This window comes from Pollachius pollachius (genome assembly GCF_949987615.1).
Source record: "Pollachius pollachius genome assembly, chromosome: 9".
Taxonomy (NCBI): Eukaryota; Metazoa; Chordata; class Actinopteri; order Gadiformes; family Gadidae; genus Pollachius; species Pollachius pollachius.
Genome location: NC_136942.1, coordinates 5,960,591 through 5,972,440, shown reverse-complemented (window position 1 = coordinate 5,972,440; position 11,850 = coordinate 5,960,591). Strand labels below are relative to the sequence as shown.

Here is an 11,850-nt window from a genome sequence, read left to right as displayed (position 1 = left end):
GAGGGGTGGAGAAGAGGAGGAGAGAGGAGAGGAGAGGAGAAGAGAGGAGGAGAGGAAAGTAGAGGAGGGGAGAGGAGAGGAGGGGAGAGGAGAGGAGAGGAGAGGAGAGGAGAGGATTAGAGGAGAGGAGAGGATGATAGAGGAAAGTAAAGGAGAGGAGAGGAGGAGGGGAGGGGAGAGGAGAAGTGAGGAGAGGAGAGGAGAGTACAGTAGAGGAGAAGTGAGGAGAGGAGAGGAGGAGAGAGGAGAGAAGAAGTGAGGAGAGGAGAAGCAAGGAGGAGAGGAAAGGAGAGGAGAGGAGAAGTGAGGAGAGGAGAAGAAAGGAGGAAAGGAGAGGAGAGGAAAAGTGAGGAGAGGAGGAGGGGAGAAGAAGAGAAAGTGAGGAGAAGAGAGGAGGGGAGGGGAGGAGAGGAGAACTGAGGATGAAAAGAGAAGAGGAGGAGAGGAGAGGAGAAAAGAGCAGGAGATAATGATAGGATAAGAAGACAGGAGATGGGAAGAGATTAAGAAGTCAGTAGGCCTACACACTACAAGACACATTAAAAACAAAGGGCGAGGAGGAAGCCAGTAGTAAGTAGTTAAGGAAGTTTCATAGGCGTAGTGCAGCCGGAAGATATCAAGCTAGGAAAACAAATCAAATTAGCCAATCGAACTGTTGTTGATTTCTTTGACAGTGTGAAAATTCAGGCAACCAAAAAATATGAATTCAATGTATATGCATAAATATATATCCCTGAGAGTCATTATTTTAGTAAATCCTGGTTGTTTCCACCGTTCATCTCGGTTGTTATGGTAACTGTTGGGTAATAGTAAGAAGGATAGAGAGGGTAGGACCCAGAGAGCTTTAATAACCATAAGGCCAGCCTAAGCCTCTTCATCAGAGCATATATTCCACGTAGCCATGGGGTCAGAGCCCACTGAGCTGGGGGGGTCTTCAGCTCCTGGTAAGTACATGGTATCTCTGTGTGATACAGTACATGACCCTTACATCCAGTTACATATTCTCTCTCTTCTTCATCTCCCCCCTCTCTCCTCCTCATTCTTCTTTTTCCTCTCTCTCTCTCGCTCATGCTCTCCTCCTCTCTCTCCTTCTTTTTCCTCTCTCTCTTTCTTTTCCCTGTCTCTTTCTATCTCTCTCTCTATCTCTTTATCTATCTATCTCTCTCTCTCTTTCACCTCTTCTCTCCTTCTTCGTCTTCCTCTCTCTCTCCTCTCTCTCTTTCTCCTCCTATCTCCTCCTCCTCTCTCTCTCCCTCTCTCCTCTCTCTCTCTCTCTCTCTCTCTGTCTCTCTCTCTCTCTCTCTCTCTCTCTCGACCGCGTGTCCATTCTGCACACTTTGTCATAGGACTTAAATATTCCTCCCTTGATGTCACGCTGCGGGGCCGAGATCTGAGCCGGGGCGCTTGATGTCTCGACGTGCCCTCTTTGATTTGCACTCTGCGATCTGTTAATCGGGTCTGAACAGGATGCACGGCCTCTATTAGTCATGCCTTGCCTTGCCTGCGCTGCCCCCTGCCTGTCCCCCGGTCGGTGCATGCATGCATGATCACAATGAGCGAAGTGACGCTGTGCCTTAATGGCCCTCCATGTCTGGTTTTCTACGCTCCCTCATTGATTCGTGGTTCATTTTTTGAGCAATACATTTTTAACATGAGTACGCAAAATATCAAACCCCTGGTATGTTAATAAGGTGTTGTAGTAATCTCAATACAACTGAAAATATGGACCATCTATTTATATTTTATGATATAAATGATGTATTGAGTTATATACTTTATTTCACAGTATACAGCTTGTATTGCATCTTATAATATGCCACACAAACACTGGGACAGTAGGAAACCAGGGTTGCCATGGCAGCGATGGATGGATTGTAACAAAAGCCCTGACTTGATATTCCAACGATCTATCTGAAATTGTCATCTCTCTGTCGCTCAACCACTCCTTTTCTCTTTATCTTCTAAACTGCGTGGGCCTTCCTCTTTGTACTCGTCTCAATCATTCTCTCTCTTTACTTCCCCCTCTCCATTTTCCTTTCTCCTCCTTTGTTGTGCATTTGGCTCTCCTCACACCGCTGCGCGTCTCCCGTCCACCCTCTGTCGCCCCCTGCAGGCGAGCTGCGGCACATCACCAAGCTGAAGCCCTGGTCCCTGTTCGACGTGCTGGTGGAGAAGTACGGCTGGTCGCACGAGGACGCAGGCCACTTCACCCACTTCCTGCTGCCCATGCTGGAGATGGTGCCCGAGAAGAGGGCGTCCGCCAGCGACTGCCTCATCCACCCTTGGCTCAACTCGTAGCCAGGCACTCCCATTACAGGACCCCCCGGAATACACCACCCAACCACCACCCTCACCACCACCACCATCACTACCCCCAACACCACCGCCGCTTCCTCAATGAACCATGACCACCCCCAAACCCCAACCTCCATGCCCCCCTCCGCGGGAGCTAGCCAAGACAAACCCCCCAACACACACACACACACACACTCACCATCAACACCATGGCGTCAGGCCCACTGAAGAACAGAGAGCGCCAAAGACCAAACGTGAGAAAAGAGAGAAAAGTCTGAAAATGGAGGTGAGATGTTGTTTGAGGTGAGATGATCGACGGTGCCCGCAGACAAGCGCTCACCTGCAGACCTGACCCAGTCCTAGTGCCCTCTTTCAACACCACCACAAGCACCATCACCCCCACCACCACCCACCTCCTGAGCTGCTTAGTGTGTGTGTGTGTGTGTGTGTGTGTGTGTGTGGGGGGGGGGGGGTGTTGACAAGGCAGGTGGATGCGCAGCATGGAATCACAATGACTGACAGTAGAGGGTCCTGACCGCCAGGGTCGGAACCAAGAACCTGCTGGGAGCAACAGCTGCACTGCGGGGGTTGAGAAGAATGTACTCAAGGCCTGTTCCCCCCCCCCTCTCTGTATCAGTCTCTCGTCCCATCCCTTCCTCCCTTCCCTTCCGGAGCCTTTGTAAACAGCTCGGACCCCCAGACCCCCGGGGAGTGATGGTTGGTGTGGGTGGCGGTGATGGTGATGGTGGAGGGGGTGGGGGTGGGTGGAGCTGAGGAGCTATCTCACACACCCGAAGACAGACAGTTAATCTCCAGTCCTTGCAGTCGGAAGGCAGGGGGAGACCTCTCCCTTTCCCCCTTCCTGTCATGAAACACCCAACAGGAGAAGACATATAAACTACGCTCAAGCATGGAGAGATCGATCGGCATGAATGGATTGATTTATAAAGTACAGCCATGGACGAAGGAATGATGCCTATTTGTACGAAGTGCATTTTGCTTTTTTGCTTTTCTTTTCGGTTTGGCCTCTCACTTCTGCCGTTGGTGATCCCCGTTTGAGGGCAAAAGTCACAAACTGACAGGTTGTCCGGTTTGCTTCCCAACCATACACTTTAGACATTCCCGGGTCCTTGAATCCATTCCCAGCATTTCCCCGACTTTGCTGTTCCCCAGCTCAGAACCCCAGAACATTCCCTGTGACCCATGCTGTGGCCTGTTCCCTCTTTAAGTCAATCAATGATGGAATACACTTTCCCCGAATCCCCTTTCGCCAGTGCAGCAATGGTCAAAAGCGGAGGTTGCACTTGTCTTTGAAGATCTCGTTCAGGGATCTATGTACATATATAAAATCGAGACCTGGCAACAAAGATACACAAAACAAAGTCCCCCTTACCAAGTATCATTCCGATAAGAGAGGTTGTGCTTTTGCCGGGAGACTGTTCCTTACCCGTTCATTTGGCAAGAGTCGTGGAAGTCGGCAGTGTGGATTATTTCAGGCGAACTGCACCACCTGGTGGTCGAATGAGAGTACTGCCCCTCGCACACTGCAGTAGCTCTCTGTGCCAACGCTCCAAGACGTTCCACTTTATCACACCACTTATCTCTATTTCCGTATCTCTCTATATCTCTCTTACACACACAAACACACACACACACACACACACACACACACACACACACACACACACACACACACACAAACACTTACATAGGTACACACATAACCGTATCATCACAATTAGTCCAGTTGCCTATTTTTTCGCAATAAATGAAAAAAGATGAGTATAAGTAAATTGTGAGATATTTTTAAAAACTATTTAATTCATTTAAAAAAAGAGAAAAAATGAAAACAACATTTCTCTGGTTGTTGTAACCGTGACCGAATCTCGTCTTCTATTGAGGTGATTGTGTTCGTCTGTTGAAGAGATTTTATTTCTTTTGTAATTATTATTAATTATTATTAATAACCCTCAGATCCGTTTTTTCTACGCAGCTGTCACCTCTCCCTTGTTTTCATGAACTGTGCTGCTCTGTCGAGTCTGTGACGATGACGTAAAAAAAAAGAACAAAAAAAAACACCAATGATCAAACCGTTTTTTGCAATAAAGAGTCTATTATAATTAAAAAGAAAAAGTGAAATTGCACCAAATGTTCCTGATCTCACTCTCTCAGCCATGCTGACTGTTCTTCCTGATGATATACACAGAATCTGGTGTCTCTAGCCTGTGTTTAGTCTTCGTTTCCGTTTTTCCATTGACAGATTTAATAAAATTGTAAATTATTGGAACCTGTGGCCTTCATGTGGTGTCTGTTACCACCGAGTGTATAACCCTCAGTCATTCCATCAGGTTGCCACCTGATGCCACCCTATACGGATCCATTTCAGACGGGTCCAGACTGAACTGGATGGGCTGAGTGGGGAGTTTCCCTTCCTTGGTAGAACCAAGGTCACCTTGTGTAACCGCTAAAACTGATGTTTATATTGTGTGAGACTACATGCATCACAATAATTGTACTACAAACCACGACTACAGTCCCATTTGAACAAGGAAGAAAAGCATATCTTAATATCGACTCAGTTTACTGGTTTTATTACATTTGCCGCATATTTAGTACACATATACAATTTTTAAATACAAAAATACAGTCAAATGAGAATAAAATTGTTTATCATACCATTCAAATATTAAAATGGTCCAATTACTTTAGCAAATATGCAATTCTCTAATAACAAAAAATGTTTGACATGGCAAAACATTAGCAATTGCACATGTTTCAATTTAAATTCCAAGAAGCAATGTCAAGTTTAGTAAACTCTGAGTGACTTTCAGCTCTCCAATAACCTTGCGCACTTTGCCACCAATTCATTGAATGCAGACACATGTTGACCTTGCCAAGGCATTTTTTGGGCTGCAGGAATGAAGGTACCCTTTAAATGGAAGCAAATGGTTGGAATCCGCCATTAGACGACACTGTCTGTGCTGCCATAATATGGTCCTAAACAAGATGGACGAGTTATTAAGAAGTAAACGAGCATGCAAATGGTTTGTTTTACAGTGAAAATGTACTCTTCTCCGATGGGCTTACTGTTGCCATCGTAACAGAAACACACTTCCAAACCACTTTTTCATCAGATGTAAAAATATCACGGTACTGCTGTGCTTAACGAGATTGTGCAAAATGATGCATATGAACTCTTGGGTTGATCTATATGCACGAGTGTATAACCCTCAGTTATACACTCGTGCACGAGAAATGGTCAAAATCCTTAAATTAAAAAGAAAACTATTTCAAATGGAGTACATTTAAATGAGGTAATAAATGGTGTCACCAAGACCTTGGTCGAGATAACAGACAGTACACTTACCACATTCAGGACTGACCTGAAAAACAAATTGTATGTGTGTATCTATTTTCATAACTGTTTGTGTGTGTGTGTTAGTGTGTGTGTATGCGCGGCAGTGTGTGTGCACATGCATCACAGCATCGAGGCACAGTTCTTGAGCAGCATTGGTTTGGCCAGTTCCAGGATGTCCACGTTGGGGTCCAGTGACCGACCCAGGCCTTCCAGCACCATGATAGCGAAGACGATGGACACAAAGTTGCTCTCAAGCTTCACCTGCAACCCCAAGCATCAGGGTTACACCATAGTACCATACAGCAGCAATACCCACCATCAGAACGGATAGGACGTAGAGGAGACAACAGTGTTTATATTTAAATTATTTGGATTGGGCCGCAGGGTAGTGTCGTTGCTAGGGACTCCCAGCCAAAAGGTAGTTGGTTCGTTTCCCCCCCCCCCCATGTCCGCAACCTAACCTGTAGACATTATTTTGCAAGAGCCTCCTACCTGTTAATTATGGAGCTGGTTTAAATAACAAAATGCATGTAAATAAGGCAATAAGGTGAATAGGAGAAAGTGGATTACCTTGTGTGTGATGAGCAGACCAAACACTTTTGAGAGCAACTCGGCCACTCTGATCTAAAAAAAACAACAACCACAAAGTTACTTATCACTGCTATTAACTCAACATGGAGGGTGGAGTTCACATGAACGTTCTTTCATATAAAACTCAAGCCATTCATTGAGCACTTATTACAGTCCGCCATCTTGCCCAAGGATGGCCTACAGGTAGACCGCAAACATTGGGGTCTGAACCCAGAAACTTCTGGTTCAAAACCAATATCATCGCTGAGCTACAGTATACCATACAATAATACTCTCAGCAAACGCTGAATCACCCAACAGCATAAACCACACAAACATACACAGTTAACAAGACAATAGGTCAAAGGTCATCAAGAAAGAGGGGATCCGCCCACACGAGTCGCACCATCATTAAACATGCGTTAACGGTCAGCAGTTTAGCTAATGAATAGCCAAAGGGATGAAGGACTCCCTAGTCCTCTTCGTTTTCCCCTTTGGCCCTGCTAAAGCCTATCAAAGCCTCCCTGGTGCTGGGGGCCCGGCATACCTTCCCCAGGGACAGGGTGTTGGTGCTGAGGGCTCCGTCCACCAGTTGGCCCATCTCCCTCTTGAAGCGCGGGACGTCCCGGCACTCGTTAGCCCTGGCGTGGTTCAGGATGAGCTCTGCCACACGCTCCCCCTGTGGACACACACACTTTGTTGACCTGTTCCATATGAACATGTTCAAATACCTTTTTGGAAATGGCCTCCATCCTTTGAAGCATGCAGACATCACAGGTTTTAGTGTTGTGTACAAGTTTAGTGTTTAGTGAACAAAGCGGTCAGGCACTTAGCACCGCAGGTTATAACGAATTAACATTGATTATGGAAATGCTATACAAACAAAAACAAGTATTGATATACTTTAAAATAGTACCAAGTAGTGCAAAGTAGTGGCAAGAACACACACACACACACACTCTCGCTCTCTACCTCCTTCTCTCCCCCCCCCGCCCTCCCTCCCTCCCCCTCTGTCTCCCCCCCCCCCTCCCTCACCTGGCGCAGCACCACGGCGGTGAACACGGCCCTGAAGTTGGCCAGGTCCCGGGGCCCGAGCTGGGCCACGATGCCGGCGTCCAGCAGCACCAGCTGGTAGGGGCAGGGCCGCGGCCGCACGCTCACCACCACCGTGTCCCACAGGTCCGTCAGGGTGGTCTTGCCCTGGAGGTCCGCCTCCTCCGGGTGGGGCCGCTGGACCAGGATGTTCCCCGGGTGGAGGTCCCCGTGGACAAAGTTGTCCACAAACACCTACGGCGGGGACGGGAGGAGGGACGGGGTTGGAGGGGGAGAGAGAGAGAGAGAGAGAGAGAGAGAGAGGCGGGTTGTTTGCAGTGATATTCGATACAGTAGTGCAAACATAGCCACTGGCACTGGTGGGTTAACCTCATGAGCTCTCACATAAAAACATTCAATTCTATGTATGCTATGTGCAGGCGTCAGAGTAGCTGCAGCCCGGGAGCCGGGGGCCTGTGGTGCGGCAGCTGGCAATTACATTAATTGTTAATTTATTATTATATTGAAATCGAACAGGAAAACCCGACAGGGGCCCGAATAAATCCGACCACACCATAGGCCCCGGATCCGGGACTGCAGCTGGACGCTATTGGGCCATGTGATGATCGCACATACGACGTTCACCAACGAGGTACAAAAGGAAAGCATATTCATAATGTCTTAGTGACATCTTAGTAGCGAGCCAGCATCCCAGCATGCATCTCACCATCTTGAGCAGGGTCTCGATCCCGATCCGGGCTATCTTCTGCTTCACATGCACGGGCACCTCTGGTCTCAGGTAGTTTGAAATGGGCTCGCTCTCCTGGAAAACACACAGGACCCTGTTGCGTCACAGCCCGCTGGGTTACAGGAAGCATGAGAATTACCGCCAGACGGATTTGGACCCACCTCGAAGGTTTCTACTAGAATGCTCCTTGTGACAAACGGTCGCAGCGGCGTGGGGAACTTCACATACTCGACATCCTGGAAGTTCTCCCGGAACTTCTCGATGTTGGCGGCTTCGAACCGGAGGTCAATCTGAAGAAGTGGTGTTTGTTTTTACTTGGAATCGCTTTGAGCATTTTATAACACTTTTACTGGAAATGTCAATAAGACATGTGGTTCGCAAGCCACTAAGACCGTGTGACCACTTAGTTATTATTTCACTTGTTTGTGTCACGCTGATCGTCCTTGAGAGGAACTGAGACAGCCTCGGCTGACGCGGAAATTTCAGGAGCTACCTCCTTAGATAGCCGAAGGGAGTAGTGGCATCCCTGTCTGCACCTGGCCTCAAGAACGTTTCTCTGCTTCAACACTGGAGTGTGCCTACTGTTCGTGGCTCAATGCTGCGCTTCAACCTTTGTATGCTTCTCATGTTGTGTGGCCTCTCTGCACAGAGACTACTTTTATCTAGTAGTAGACTTTATTTTTTTACCCCTTATTAAAATGTTTTTAAGTTTATTCTAAGATGTCAGTAAAGTTCAAGAACTTCCACCACACACTTCATGATTGTTCTGTTAAAAGTGCTTCATTAAGTATTGAGTACTGCTAATATTACTACCCACTCGTACCTGTTTGGTCATCAGTTTCTCGAACTCGTCCACTATCTCTGGCAGACTTAGCCATTTCAGGCCGGGTAGAAGATGCAAGAGCCAGCCGCCTGCTCTCATCAGCATCAGGTCGATCTCCACCTGCCCCCTCACCCCTGGGTGGAGCACCTCCAAACACACACAATGTAGGAAAACAACATTCAGGATGGACGTCAACATAGGCCAATCATACAGCGGACAAGGTGCCAACCTTTACCTCTAAGTGTTGATTTGCCATTACAAAGTGAATCAGAATCAACTGACATCCCACGTGGGAGTGTACTGTATGATGGATAGACCCGTCTACCAGTTGGTACAGTCCACTTGTCTGGTAGGCTGATCCATCATGCATACAGCACATCTGGAAAAACATTTGAGTCAGATCCCACCCCCCACACACCTTGATAGCCACAGGTATCAAATGTCCTTCAACTGGCTGCTCCTTCTCGGACAGATGGATCTCCTCCTCCACCTCCTCCTTGCCCTTCCACAGCCCCCAGAGGGAGCTGGCCACCCCGCCTAGGCCGGGTATCTCCCAGGCCTCCAGCATGTCCTCCCTCTCCATCTCCTCCACCAGCGCCTGGAAGGCCGGGTCCTCCACCGCCTCCACCCTGGCCCAGCCCCGGTACACCTGGGCCACGCAGCCCGAGCCCACGGGCTCCTTGCTCTTGAACACAAACAGCCTCCTCCAGGCCTCGCCGAAGGCCCGGCGCAGGCAGTGCTTGGTGTGGGCCCAGGGATGAGGGCGCACCTCCACGTGCAGCCGGGAGAAGCGCCTACAGAAGTCCTGGGAGAAGACGTCCTGGCGGGTGCTGGCCCACTGGCCCAGCTTGATGAAGGTGGGCCCCGACGACTCGGTGACCCACAGCAGGGCGTCCAGCCAGCGGGACACGAAGCGCGAGGAGAGCAGCGTCAGCGGAAAGAGTAAGAGGAGCGGGCCGAACTTGAGGAGGAGGACCAGCGCCCGGAGGCTGAGACGGAGGAAGAAGATGAGCTTGTGCACCTGCACCGCGGCCACGACGGGCTTCTTGTCCGTGACGCACTGAGTGAGACTGGCCGCCTGACACTTGGCCACGCAGGATGCTGCACTGAGTGCGGTACAACAGAACAGCGCCCTGCCAGGTAGGCGTGTTAGAATCTGGCCTCTTCTAAACAAACGTTCCTGAGGGTGATGGGTCAATCTGATCCTTGCGAAGGCACTGGCTCGATGGGCCGAGTGCTTCAAGTTCACCATGATTGCCCTCGCGTATACCACAGCCATGGTAGGTTAATGGGTCGCCACGCGTTCGTCTAAAAATGTCGAGGCAACTCAATCTACACATGCATGTCTTGATCGCTGACCTCGATGACAGCTATCCTTGACAACTCCTTGCAAAATTATATGCAACCAACGCGGCATCAGTTGATTCAATTCTGGTTCTCTACAAGTAAACAGGCAAAGGCAAAGGTGCCATACATGTCAACACAGATTTCTGCTCAAAATGCTAAATTCCTGGCTAAACATTTTTGTTACCGGTCACTATGTATACACTCGGGAGATGTCCTTCAACGGTCGAGAAAAGAATCAGGTAAATCTTGGAACCATACGTGTGACTGTCATACTTGCATTGCAGTTAATTCAAACAGCGGACTTATGATTGCCGACTGAAACAAACAGTGGACATTAATTTCCGGGTCGGCGGCGTTGTGACGTCATGAGAGTCACGTGATCGCCTTAAAGCAACACCGCACTTCCTGCGTGTTGGTTCATTTCAATACAGAACATATACAATTTGTGATGCACTTCGTGAAATAGTTTAATTTAAATGTATTTTGTACATTTTGCATTTTTTTGGTCTCTCTGTATTAATGTTCATCTGAGTTTTGATTGGAGAAAAAAATGCGGGTAAATCTGCAGTTACGTTTGGCCGCCGCCAGAGAGAGACAAATACCAACTCGTTTCGTGTTATCCGCAGCAGCCAAGTGGTTTCTCCAATAACCAAACATTCTCTTATTAGATGTTATCCGACCACTCTGTTCCTCAGAAAAGTTAGTCCATTATTTTTTAAACGTCTTAATGAACCTGGTAAAAATGGACAGTGTATTGCTTTGTGGCACAACCGCCTGCGTATAAATCATAAACACATACACAGGTATTGATTGTTATCAAATGTGTTTTAACAAAATAAACACAAAATGTTATCGTGAATAAATAACTGTGACTATCAAGGCTCTTTGGGTCCAACCACCTCCTATGAACAAAGTATTTTGTTCAACATTTTGGATAGCTTGTGAGCACATCAAGATAAAAAAGCATGTCCTCAAAGTAACAAAAATTCCCTATTTCAAACCCCATGTCTATTTGAATGAGTGTTCCTGTAATGCATCAAGAATATTAATGATTAACTGCACCAGCCCACCAACACCTGCGGCTCCTCTGAGTTCCCCCTGTTGTTTCCCCACCTATTCATGTGGACCGGAGGCTGTCAGCCCCCCTTCAAACCCCCTCACACCACTCACCCACTTACCCCCCTCTCCCCATGCCAGATGGGGAGTCCTGCCACCCCCTTAGAACTCTTCAACTGCATCTAGCCACCATGCCTTGTTTGCAATATAAAGAATACACTTGCTACTGCTACATAATGACACCTTATTACGGCCTACTACTGCTGTCGTTGTTGTCCCCGTGGTATGAAGATACGTAAACAACGTTCAGGACAGACGTGGAGATTAGGTGGAGAGGTCATGAAAGCCAAGCCGTCTTTGTCCCCTTGGGCCTGGGAGAGATAGGGGAAAGGAAAACAGAGAGGGGGACATAAAGGCCCTTGGGCTTCTGTAATTGGCCCTCGGATGAGGCTGTTATTTATGTATTCGGTTACGCTCGGCTTTCTGCTCTCTGCCTGCTTTTTCCTGCTTCGCCATTCCTCTCGCCGAGCACGACACTGGTCTCCCCAGGCAACCCGGGCTACAATCGCCACGGCCAGCTGCGGATTAGTTCAGCAGTGCACCGTGTATGCGTGTCTGTGC

At 48.3% G+C, this 11,850-nt stretch overlaps 1 protein-coding gene across 1 annotated transcript; it reads right to left on the bottom strand.

Annotated features, from left to right (window-relative positions):
- Positions 1-4,897: 4,897 nt before the first annotated feature.
- On the bottom strand, positions 4,898-10,481 carry adck2 (aarF domain containing kinase 2). The gene is made up of 8 exons (XM_079743384.1): positions 9,245-10,481; positions 8,827-8,973; positions 8,165-8,293; positions 7,983-8,078; positions 7,259-7,510; positions 6,771-6,902; positions 6,224-6,277; positions 4,898-5,914 (listed from the first exon to the last, which is right to left on the bottom strand). The coding sequence occupies exons 1-8, from the start codon at positions 10,103-10,105 to the stop codon at positions 5,774-5,776; spliced, it is 1,812 nt and encodes a 603-aa protein (XP_079599510.1). The 5' UTR covers positions 10,106-10,481; the 3' UTR covers positions 4,898-5,773.
- Positions 10,482-11,850: the final 1,369 nt, after the last annotated feature.